This window comes from Benincasa hispida, chromosome 9 (assembly GCF_027475165.1).
Source record: "Benincasa hispida cultivar pf3 chromosome 9, pf3_genome.v1.1, whole genome shotgun sequence".
NCBI classification, from domain to species: domain Eukaryota; kingdom Viridiplantae; phylum Streptophyta; class Magnoliopsida; order Cucurbitales; family Cucurbitaceae; genus Benincasa; species Benincasa hispida.
Genome location: NC_143486.1, coordinates 31,667,380 through 31,679,091, shown reverse-complemented (window position 1 = coordinate 31,679,091; position 11,712 = coordinate 31,667,380). Strand labels below are relative to the sequence as shown.

The 11,712-nt window shown below is 33.6% G+C and overlaps 1 protein-coding gene across 2 annotated transcripts; it reads right to left on the bottom strand.

Moving 5' to 3' along the window:
• Positions 1-771: 771 nt before the first annotated feature.
• LOC120085059 (embryonic stem cell-specific 5-hydroxymethylcytosine-binding protein) lies at positions 772-9,775 on the bottom strand. Of its 2 annotated transcripts, none has more exons than XM_039040901.2 (8): positions 9,441-9,775; positions 9,142-9,298; positions 4,520-4,605; positions 4,299-4,411; positions 3,915-3,980; positions 3,084-3,193; positions 2,947-3,012; positions 772-1,488 (listed from the first exon to the last, which is right to left on the bottom strand). In XM_039040901.2, the coding sequence occupies exons 1-8, from the start codon at positions 9,533-9,535 to the stop codon at positions 1,102-1,104; spliced, it is 1,080 nt and encodes a 359-aa protein (XP_038896829.1). In that variant the 5' UTR covers positions 9,536-9,775; the 3' UTR covers positions 772-1,101. The 2 variants fall into 2 exon arrangements, with proteins under 2 accessions (XP_038896829.1, XP_038896830.1); XM_039040902.2 differs by having other exon boundaries at positions 772-1,482; positions 9,441-9,740.
• Positions 9,776-11,712: the final 1,937 nt, after the last annotated feature.

Sequence of the window (11,712 nt, the reverse complement as noted above, 5' to 3'; positions counted from 1 at the left end):
CGATGGAAGATGAAAGTGGTTTCAGATACAAAAGTACTCAGTTTTTACAATCAGAAAGTGGTCTATTTGAGCCTGCACTATGCTCCCTACCCGATCGACAAGCAATTTTGTTATGTGCAAAATTGGCCCCAACTAATCAACTTTAGTTCGATTGGTTTGAGTCAATCGAGTCAATTTTTCAAGGAAGATTTTCAAAAGATAAGAAAAATTATTTATACAAATTAGCAAAATTTAATCTTCTTTGATAGAAACTAATAAAGGTCGATTGAACTTGTCTATCAATGATAGAAATTGATAGAAAAATCTACCATTGATACTGTGTGATAAGCACTAATAGAAGTTTATAATGTCTCAATATTTTTTCTTTTTTCATTATTTTTGTAAATAGTTTGACATTTTTTTCTATTTGTGAAAATTTCTCATTTTTCAATATTTGATACTCACCCGTCCCCTAGAAAGTTCAGATTAAAATGAAATGAATCTCAAATTACAATCACATAATGACATTTTAACTTTTTTATTAAGATTCTCAAAATATGTAAGATATATTCATGATTTCTTTCTTTCTAACATGGTAGAAAGTGACTAGATATGACGGAATAATTGTACATGCCCGGCCACGGACAGGTAAAAAAGCACTTTCCATCTAATGATGATAATAACTATATGGACGAAATTGAAACTTTTAAGCTAAGGAAAGAAACTGAAACCAACGGCCAACCATTAGAGACTAAAAAGGTAATTTCCCTACATAAAAGTATGCAAAACCAGTAACAAATGAACCATAACATAATGCTTTTTTGCAAGAGGAAAACTGTTACAAACCTATAAGAAAGAGTTCAGTTTAGTGGACAGCGGAAGGATCGACCATAATCAAATTTTCCCTTATAAGCTACATTAGCCTGCCTTCATACAACAAGAAAACACTGCATTTAACACAATCAAAATGTTCAACAAAAAAAAAAAAAGACCTTCCACGTACCTCAGTAGCATCTAACACAGCAAGATAAAGACTAAACGACATATATATAAACATGAGAAGTGGCAGACTAACAAATACCTGTCTGGACAATATTTTTCGTTTTGGGTCGTAAGGCCTATCTATTTCCTCCCAAAGTACGAAAAGAGGGTTGATTGGTTGTCATTACCAGCCTTCAGGTTTCCTTTCTTCCTTTTCTTTGGACTGCTGCCTACCTTGCTGTAGTCATCCACGCCGCTTTTCGACACGGATGAGATGTCTTCACGGTCCCGTTTTATTTGACATGTTGGTGCAGTCTCAGATGAACACTTTGCAAGACAATCCTTTGATTCTTCGGATGAAGCTCTAAGATTTACATCTGTTTTGTGTTCTTCTAGACTTGGCGATGCCTCAGGCTTCACATATGTGTTACAGGAAGTTTTCTCTTGTGAGTCTGAATGTTCCTTTTTAATTTCTTTTGCATAGAAAAATTTGGAGATGAGGTTGCTTCCATCATTCTTTAGCTGTATCTACACAAGAAGACATAACAATGTTACTTGTTGATCTATACGAGGTTAACCGTTCTTGTAAATCAACGAGGACTATGACTATCACTTGAAATAGAAGCATATTGATAAATGCTACGTTCACAAATATTTTTAAAGAAAACTAAAATCATAATAACTTCTACAAAAATATATGCTTGAAAATATTTTAGAAGATGAAGTTACTATTCAAATTTCCCAAAAGATAAAAGAAAAGAAAAAGAAAAAAAACAGAAGATATTTGAGACTGTCGTGTTCATTTGACAGATATGAAAGCTCGTTAAATAAATTGCCAGTTTCTTTCTAATAAATGATATAGGTGACCAATTTCAGCACAGCTCAGTAGCTAAAGATGTTCTAGTATGTGTAAATGTACGAGCTTATTAGTCTTTATCCTTAGGTGTAATTTTACTATTTTTAGTTTAGGAGTTTCATTTATGCCTATATATAAAAGGGTGGAAGAGAAAATGCAACAGAAAAGTCAAACTTGCACACCAGACAAAGAAGAGTGCAAGCATTAAAATTCTGTCTTTAATATATGCCTATATATTAAACTCTAAATGTAGAAAATGAACATAATTGTTCCATATTTTGGTCCGATAATGACAAAAAATATTGATGACCTTAAGGCCAAAGTTTTAATACCCATTCCACATCATCATTGTGAATTTGTAAACCTACAGTGAAAACTTCAAAGTGAGATCCTAGTTATTTTCATTATTGATAAAGCAAATTTCAAGTGTCACTTCACCAGAAGAAGAAGACAGGTTCAAAGTCTAAACAAACAGATTGGTATACGAATAATATAAACTCCAGTCATTTTCATCTTATTCCAAAACAGAATTGAAGACAAAATAATGCTATTTGACCATTCTGTAGAACTTTTTGTTTTTGGCCCAAAGATTGTCTCTCAAACGAATTCCATTCATGTATCAACTATACAACATTCGTCACATTCACAACAGGGCAGGAACATTCCCTATCAACAAACTCAATCATCACTTTGGCGCACTAATATTTTATCTAATATCAAGAACAAGAAGAAATCACATCATTGCACAAATAATTTCTTGCAAAAGCCCGAAAAGAAGCACTAAAATGAGCTTTGATCTATGTATTATATCTACTACTTCAATAACCACGAAAGTACATTTCTATACAGATAATATATACGATCATCAATCATGATAAACCAGAAAACAAAATAAAATTTAGAAGAACAAACAAACAAACTTGCTGAAGTGTTCCACTGGAGGCGAGAAACGTGAATAAACAAAAATAGATCGCAGATAAATTGTTATTGGAGGAAGGAACTAAATCATCACTGAATCTACGAGAGTAATGTAACTCAAATTTTATCCAGCAACATGCTATGACTTTTTTGACTTTGACTAGGATAGAAAAGCTACAAATCAAGTCAAAAAAACAGGAGAGATGAGATACCTCCTTGATGCAGTCTGGCCCATCAAATGAAGGCTTGCCCATGGATGGAGTTACAGGGTACCATACCTAACATTTACATTTTAAACATTAATTAATTATTAACATAAGTCACTGTTTTCCTTTCAAAAAGTTCTTACCAAATCAGGAGCCTCATATGGTTTAAGGACAGTATCATACTTGGACGATGAAGAATCATTCAACCACATATCCATCCGTTCTTTGTCACCCAAAATTACAGGCATCCTATCTAAACAGATCACTCATCAGCCACTAAATAATCAAATTCTCCCTCATCTATAATTTATTATTTTATCGATTAGTGCCAATCGGGAATAATTTTTAAAAGTCTTGGCTTGATTGGGTGGATATCGTATTCACTTCTTTTAATATCAATGGACATCCGTTTCTTACCTAAACAAATTATATGCTCCAAAGAAGCGTGGCTTAGCCTATATGTGTGACATTTTCAAAAAGGAGAGAACATAGAATATTTATTCATATATTGCCCCTTTACCCAAGAATTTGGGAGAGTTTTTGGTATATCATTTGACACTAACTTCAAGTAAGCGGCTCCTAGTATTTTATTTGTCAAATTCATCTTCCTTTCATATGATGTCACAAGCTTACAGAGAAATAAAATGGCTACTATTTTATGGGATGTTTGGAAATATAGAAATAGATGTACTTCTAATGATTGCTTCTCAGAGGATACTTAAATCTATCACATACGTCCTAACACTCTTCTGTTTTTTATCAAGGCTAGTAGGAATTTTTTATAATCCTCAAACCACCCCTCAGCTTAATTTCACCCCTGTACAATTTGGAATTAATACTATAATCTTTTCAATTAGCAAATAGAAATTATTGCAACCACATCAGAGATTGACAATAAGTTCCATCACGTCTTATCGATGTTGAAATCCAGCTGTAAACGTGAGCTAAAACAGCAATAAGAAAAGATGACTGACCGTGCAACCACAACAAAGCTGGAGATGCTGAAGTTGTAAGAATGGTAAAAGTGTAAAGTAATTCACCTGCAAAAACAATAATGAATCAATCCATCAATCGATCAAGAACATTATAGGTCTTCTAGGAAGTAAAGTACATTCAATATCTGGTCAATGATATCAGGTATCAAATCCAGATATCTGAATTACCAGATAGTGAAGAAAACTAAAATAAATTAGTGTCAATATCCAGCCAGAAGTTCAAAAAAAAAGGATATGCAGACTAAAACTAGTACAAGAAATTAAAAACTTTTTTTTTTTGAGGAAACAAAAAAAATCATTGATACAGTGAAAACAAAGTATTAGGGCAAAGTTATCTTTTGCTTGATCATAAAAGAACCATACCTTCTGGGTTTTCCCAACAGTCATATAAAGCAGCAAGAACAAGTGGCCGCCCATCCTTAAAATGGATATAATAGGGCTGCTTTTTTGATCCGTCCTTTTTCCACTCATAGAACCTACCATAGAACTGAGGTTATAAGGGTGTTTGTGCAAGAGTAAAGACAGATGATGAACACACAGACATTCATATAAATATAAAAGTTCCAGGTTCTCCAGAAACATACCCTTCCACTGCCACAAGGCACCTTCTTTTAGGAACTAGGCGGCGAAAAGAAGCCTTTTCACGTATGGACTCTGAGCGAGCATTGAACTGCACATTACAGATACTAGATAATAAGGTAAACACAGATTGGCTAGTGTTCATAGTTTATTTATCATAAAATATTCATCTTAAATAAAACAAATTCCTAAAACAAACCCGAGAAGCATGGATTTTGGTAAGGTGTCCGTCCTTAGCCACAAACTAAAGACAAAATAATACTATAACCACACATCCTCCTCAATTAGAATACTTACCAAAATCATTAAGTATCAAATAATTACAATCTCTGTCTTCAAGTTCCAAAACTTCCTTGTAGTGTAGGCAGAAGTCAAAAGCATGAATCATAAGGTGCAAAGGTGCATAAGAACCCTTAGAACAATCAGAGATGGCTAAAAAGGGGAGAAGGCAATGGATGAGGAGAAATGGAGGCAATTTTTAGGGAAGGAACGTTGAAATGAAGAAACGAGAGCAAGAAAACCAATACGGATTTTACATGATCATGCCACCTCTCAAATCCATGCAAACCTCAAAGGAGAACAAAGCAAACATCTTGTGTGCCATCACCTATATGCACACCCACAGGTGCATGCCCACAGCCCAACTATAGCCTCCATGCTCACAGCGCAAGCCTCACCCACATGTGTCTATGCCCCATTAGCGCACACATACCTTAAACACACGTTGGCCCCCACTACCCCAACTTTGTTCTCTATCACTCGAGTTTTTTAAGTTCAATAATTAGCACACACATATCTTAAACACACGTTGGAACTTTGCCCCAACCTGCACCGGCTAGTTCCTTTGAGCACATGCATGCATGCTCTCTAGCTTGCCCCAACTACTACAGCCACCACTCAAATCCGGGCAAACCTTGAAGGAGCCCGAAACACTCACATCACACACCATCACCTATGCACACACTCACAAGCTCATTCTGAAGGCCCACCCATAGTCTGTGTGCATGCATTGTCAAGCCTCACCCGCATTTCATACTCGGCAGATTTATACCTTTCATGTGTGCAGCCCTTGTTTACCCTATCTGCCACCACCAACAGCTTATTGGGGGATGGGGGGGCATATTTTATATTCTTAAGATATTGTTGTTAGATTTATAGATCCTATTTATATCGGATGTTCTACTTGTTCTATTTTATTGCCTTATTGACTGAAACTCCCAAAAACTCTCTACTCATCTCAAAACCCCTCCTATTTCTCTCATATCGATGGCCTCTGCCAATAAGATTAGAATTTTAAACACTCTAAATATTCCAATGGTGTTGAACAACAATACAAGGATATCACATCAAAGGCCTTTTAATAGCCTTCGAAGTCAAATATTCTTCTTATTGTCCCTGCTTTGAACGTGCTGATAGGAAATGTTAATTTTGTAAACCCTTGGCTTAAACAGAGATTACTTTTCACAATGGTTGAGCATAAATGCATGTCAAAAGTTTTTTTTTTAATTTTTATATATTTAAAATAATAATAATAATAATTTTTTTTTTAAAAAAAAAAAAAAAAAAAAAAAAAAAAAAAAAAAAAAAAACCCACCACTATGCCAAAATCACCACATCAAGCACTTATATAGGGTTTTTCTTTTAATGGAAACAAAACTTTTCATTCATAAAAGAACAAAAGCCAGATAAAAGGGAAGATAGAGATATCCCTACCATGCCATGAGATTACAAAAAGTACTCCAATTGAAAAAAAGATTTGCAACAAATCATAATTACAAACAGTAATAGAAAGAATGCACCAAGAAGAAACAAAAATTATAACAATTTCACAAAACAATTCATGGCAAGAGCCATAATGATGTAGAGAATTAGAATATTACACCTTTAATATATTTTTAATGCTGGAATTTTATTTGTAAACATTAGTTGTAAAGTTAGTTATGAGTATAACGGGCTGTCCAGGTCATTGAACCAAGTTACTAGTTTAGCCAGTCATCTCTTTGTGTATATATAGGCTTCCAACCCCTTCATTTAATAATATTCAGTCTATTTCTCTTGAACTCTTGGTGTGTTACATCACATAACAAAGAGATTGTGTCAACACAAAGCTACCACATGGGCAGATGGAGAAAACATGGGTGATCCTCGGCTAACTTGCTGCACATCACACATCAAGTTGGGAATAGATGGAATTAGACTTCATTTTTTTTTTTTTTTTTGGGATTTTGCAACACATATTTGGCCTTCCAAGAGCAAAGAACCACAACAGATCCTTTCACTTTTTTGGGCACTTTAGCATACTAAACCACAAAGGAGTGGTTGAGGAAAGAATTTTTAACGGAAAGATTTGGCACCAACAATCTAATGATAAAGGCGTCTCTTCCTTTGAGGGTCCAAATTTTAGCATCTTACTAATTTCTAGGAGCACAATTGAGCAAGGAGGCTTGCTAGGGAGGCCCATTCCTCCACTTCAAGATCAAAAAGATTTTTCCTGAACTTGAGTTAAGCTCCACCCATTCAAAACTTCAAACCAGTACTACTAGATCAAGAAGCATTCAGATTTGGCAACCCTAAAGGGCCTTGGTAAGGCAACAATAAAGGTCTTAGCAAACTTTAATTTAAGGCCCAAAGGTATCTCAAACAACTTGTCCACTTCAAAAAAGTTGTTGAGCTTGTTGACTCGTCAATGGAAAAATGAAGCGTGACATCAATGAACTAAAGATGATTTATATGAATATGGTCTGCCTCGCATGGAGCCTTGGAGGCTCTCTTCACCAATCTCTTTGTCAAGAAAGTTAAAAAGAAAAGGAGCAGGGGGATAACCTTACCTTAAACTTCTTGAGACTTTGATCTTAGCTTGACTTTCACAAATATTAAAAGGATGTCTTTAAGATAGATACACCCTCAAATTAGCGCATTGGGTGCGGCCCTATTGTTAAGGCCCATGATCTCTTGAGTAACAACTACCCAAAGGTTCCATATTCGAATCTCCGGGTGAGCTTAATAAAGAAAAATCTTGTTGTTTCCAAAGTATGGGCCTTGGGGTGGGTGCAAACTTTTTGGAAACCTGGAATCCAAACAATACACTAATGCCAAACCCTTTCCTACAAAGCACTTCAAGAAGAATGTCCTGATCCATTTTATGACCCATCCTCTCAACTTCTTGGTTTAATATTCATCCACCAACTTGTGATCACGCAAAATAGAGTCTAAAATTTGTCTATCATATATGAATTATGTTGAAGGATTCTGAGCTATGGCATGGTGAAGCACTCTTTTCAATCTTTTGGCATGGACCTTCACCTTGGCTACCATTTATAAAGGCGCGTGCTAATGAGTTGATAGTCAAAAACCTTTGAGCTCCACTTCTCTTTACAAATCAAGCGAAGGTCCATCTCATTTACATAAGAGGTAATATTGTTATTTTCAAAAAGTTCTTCAAATGCCTTTTAAGATATCCCCTTTGATGATTTCAAGCCTTTTTCACAAATTCCCCCATAACTTCATTTGGCCCAAGGACATTGTTAGCTCCTAAACCCAATGCCACTTTAGCCTCGTCTCATATTCAATAAATAGAATTTCCAGCCTTAACTGAAATTTGAAGGATTTCAAAAAAGAAAAGGAAAAAAAACAAAAATAAAATAAAAACAAAACAAAACAAAAACAAAACAAAACAAAACTGAACTGAACTGAATTATGAAGAAATAGGTCTCACAATCTATACTATCAAGACGGAAGGAAGGGCCTCCACTTAAATATAGAATAACAATAAGAAGTATGGGAAACTTGCTCATTGGGTCAAACAAGATTGGGAAACTAACAATGATAGTGCATATGGATATTCTCCAGGGACAAGGATAGTAATACAGACATGACAAAGCTACAATGACTGCAAAGAACAAGACTTTTTTTTTTCAAAAAACAAAAAACAAAACAACAAAAAAAAGAACAACAACAAAAAAATTTCATTGATGATTAAAATAACAAGAGGGGAGAGAGATCTTAAGCCAAAGGATTACAAGGGTTCCCAATTGGCCAAAAAAAATTTCCACAACACAGGGGAGCCTTTTGATACTTTTGATACAAAAAGCCTCCCTTGTTAGGTGCAAAAAACAAAGACCATTAGTTAACTACTGTTTTCTAAAGCAAAAGTCAAGAATTACTTAAAGGGAAAAAAAAAACTACAAAATTGCTACTAAATCAACTACATCAAATCTACAGAGCAACGTGTTATTAGGACTTGCAAGAGCAAATGGTACTAGTATTGTAACAAAACACATGAAGATAAAGCAATCCGACAATGTATGCAACTCTATTGATCCTTTCTGATCCTTGCTCTTGTGAATTTTGTATATCAATTAGATCATTGCTTACCTAAAGCTTAATATATACACACACACAAAGTAGATAGTGTTTTGAACAATATTTTAGAACTCAACGATACATTGTAAAACCTACAGAATAGATCTTTTTTGAGTGAGGTCGTTAATATTTTGAACGATAGTATCAACTCTTTAGTCGAAAATCACAACAGCCTACATAATCACAGGTAACAAAAACAGCAACCATCATTTCAAAATAAATTTCTACACAACGTCCAGGTAAAGGCCAAAAGACGAAAACTCACCATCTTGAAGTAATTAGGTTTCTCGAATTTCTCAGTAAAACTAGGAATCAGCCCCCATTTCATGCATTGGAGGACGACCCCTCCGTCACCAGATTCATCGTCTCGACGAACAACCGGCAAATCCGAGCCCGGGGAGGCATTGAACAGCGGACGAAAACTAAATAAAAATAACAATAAATAAATAAAGCATCAAACCCGGTAAGTTCAGTACCTTCCCATTGACACTAGACATGGAATAGAGACAGAACACTCAAATACAGTCTAGCAGAACGAAATACGAAAGAAGTGAATGATGTTACCGGTCCATGTTGAGGGTGCGGACGCGGCCGCCGGTGCGGTGGCAGGCCCTGGGGATGTCATCGGCTCGAAGAGTACAACGGGCTCTTCCACACATCCGTCTTTGTATGCTTTGCTACAGTCTCTATAGTATTCTACTGGAAAGGAAAGGTAGAGTTCAGAAGCTTGACTGCTGGATGGCTATGGCGGATGCCTTGCCTTGGAGGAGGAGCTGAGCCTGAACGGGAAGTTCTGGACAGACGAAAGGCGGGAAGAGGCAAACCGACGAACTTCCCCTCAAAAAACTCCTTTTTTTCTTGCATTTTTTCTAATTTGCGCAAATTAAACCCCATTTAATAATCATTTGGATCCGTCGTAACTATTTTATTTTCTATTTTTATTTTTAAAAATTTAAATTTATACATATTACTTCTACTTCTAAATTTTTTTTGTTATCTATTTTTCACCAATAATTTAAAAAACAAGCAAAATTTTGGGAACCAAGAAAAATAACTTTCAAAAAATTATTTTTATTTTTTGAATTTGGCTAAGAATTCAATCGTCGTACTTAAAAACATGCAAATCATGATAGGAAGCATGGATGAAGTAGACTAAATTTTCAAAAATAAAAACAAAAAATCAAATGGTTACCAAACCAGACCTTCTTTTTTGTTTTTGTTTTTGAAAATTAAACTTATCTCATCTACAATTCTTACAATGATTTGCATCTTTCTTAGGTACCATGGTTGAATTCTTAACCAAATTCCAAAAATAGAAACAACTTTTTTTGAGCTATTTTTTTTGTTCTCAAATTTTGGCTTTATTTTTTAAACTACTGATGAAAAGTATATAACAAATTATGAAATTTTGAGGTGAAATTTTAAAAATAAAAACAAAAAATCAAATGGTTACCAAATCAGGCCTTGTTTTTATTTTTGTTTTTGAAAATTAAACATATTTCATCCACAATTCTTAAAAACCAAGCCAAAATTTGAGAACTAAAAAAATAGCTTCAAAAATGTTGTTTTTATTTTTGGAATTTGGTTAAGAATTCAACTGTGATACTTAAGAAAGATGCAAATCATTGTAAGAATTGTGTATGAAATATGTTTAATTTCCAAAAACAAAAACAGAAAACAAGGCCCGGTTTGGTAACCATTTGGTTTTTTGTTTTTAATTTTGAAAATTTCACCTCAAAATTTCATAATTTGTTATATACTTTTCATCAATGGTTTAAAAAACCAAGCCAAAATTTGAGAACTAAAAAAAATAGCTTCAAAAAAGTTGTTTTTATTTTTGGAATTTGGTTAAGAATTCAACTATGGTATCTAAGAAAGATGCAAATCATTGTAAGAATTGTGGATGAAATAGGTTTAATTTTAAAAATAAAAACAGAAAACAAGGCCCGATTTGGTAACCATTTGGTTTTTTGCTTTTAATTTTGAAAATTTCACCTCAAGATTTCAAACCATTGATGAAAAGTATATAACAAATTATGAAATTTTGAGGTGGAAGTAATGTCCATATGCTAAGTTTTCAAAAACAAAAACAAATAATAAAATGGCTAAAAAAGTAAAAACTTGTTTTTGTTTTTTGGAATTTGGCTAAGAATTAAACTCTTAGACTTAGTTTAGTAACCATTTTGTTTTTCAAAATCAAGTCTATGAACACTACTTTCACCTCCAAATTTTCTTTTTTGTTATCTATTTTTCACCGATGATTTAAAAAATCGATCCAAATTTTGAGAACTAAAAAAATTAGCTTTCAAAAAATTGTTTTTGGAATTTGGAATTTGGTTAAGAATTCAAACATTATATTTGACAAATATGGAAGTCATTGTAAGAAATGTGGATTATATAGGCTTAATTTTCAAAAGCAAAAATAAAAAACTAAACGATTACCAAAAGGGGTCTTAGTTTTTAAAATTGGGCTTAGTTTTTTAAGCATTTGGAAAAAAAAAAAAAAAAAAAGTAGGTAACAATAAAGAAATTTGGAGGAAAAAGTAGTGTTTATGGACTTAATTTTCAAAAACAAAAAACCAAAAATTAAATGGCCACCATGGGACTTTAATTATTTGTTATTTTTTCAAAAACTTTTTGTTATCTATTGGTCTTTATACGACAAATTCAAGAAATATAGTTGTATAGTATATTTTATTGCATTAAAATTATTATTATTATTATTATTATTATTATTAAACTAACTTGAAGAAAAAATATAACTTTAGATGACTAAATTTCATATTTATTAAAAGTACAATGACTACAATTAGATATTTGAAAATAGAACGAGTAA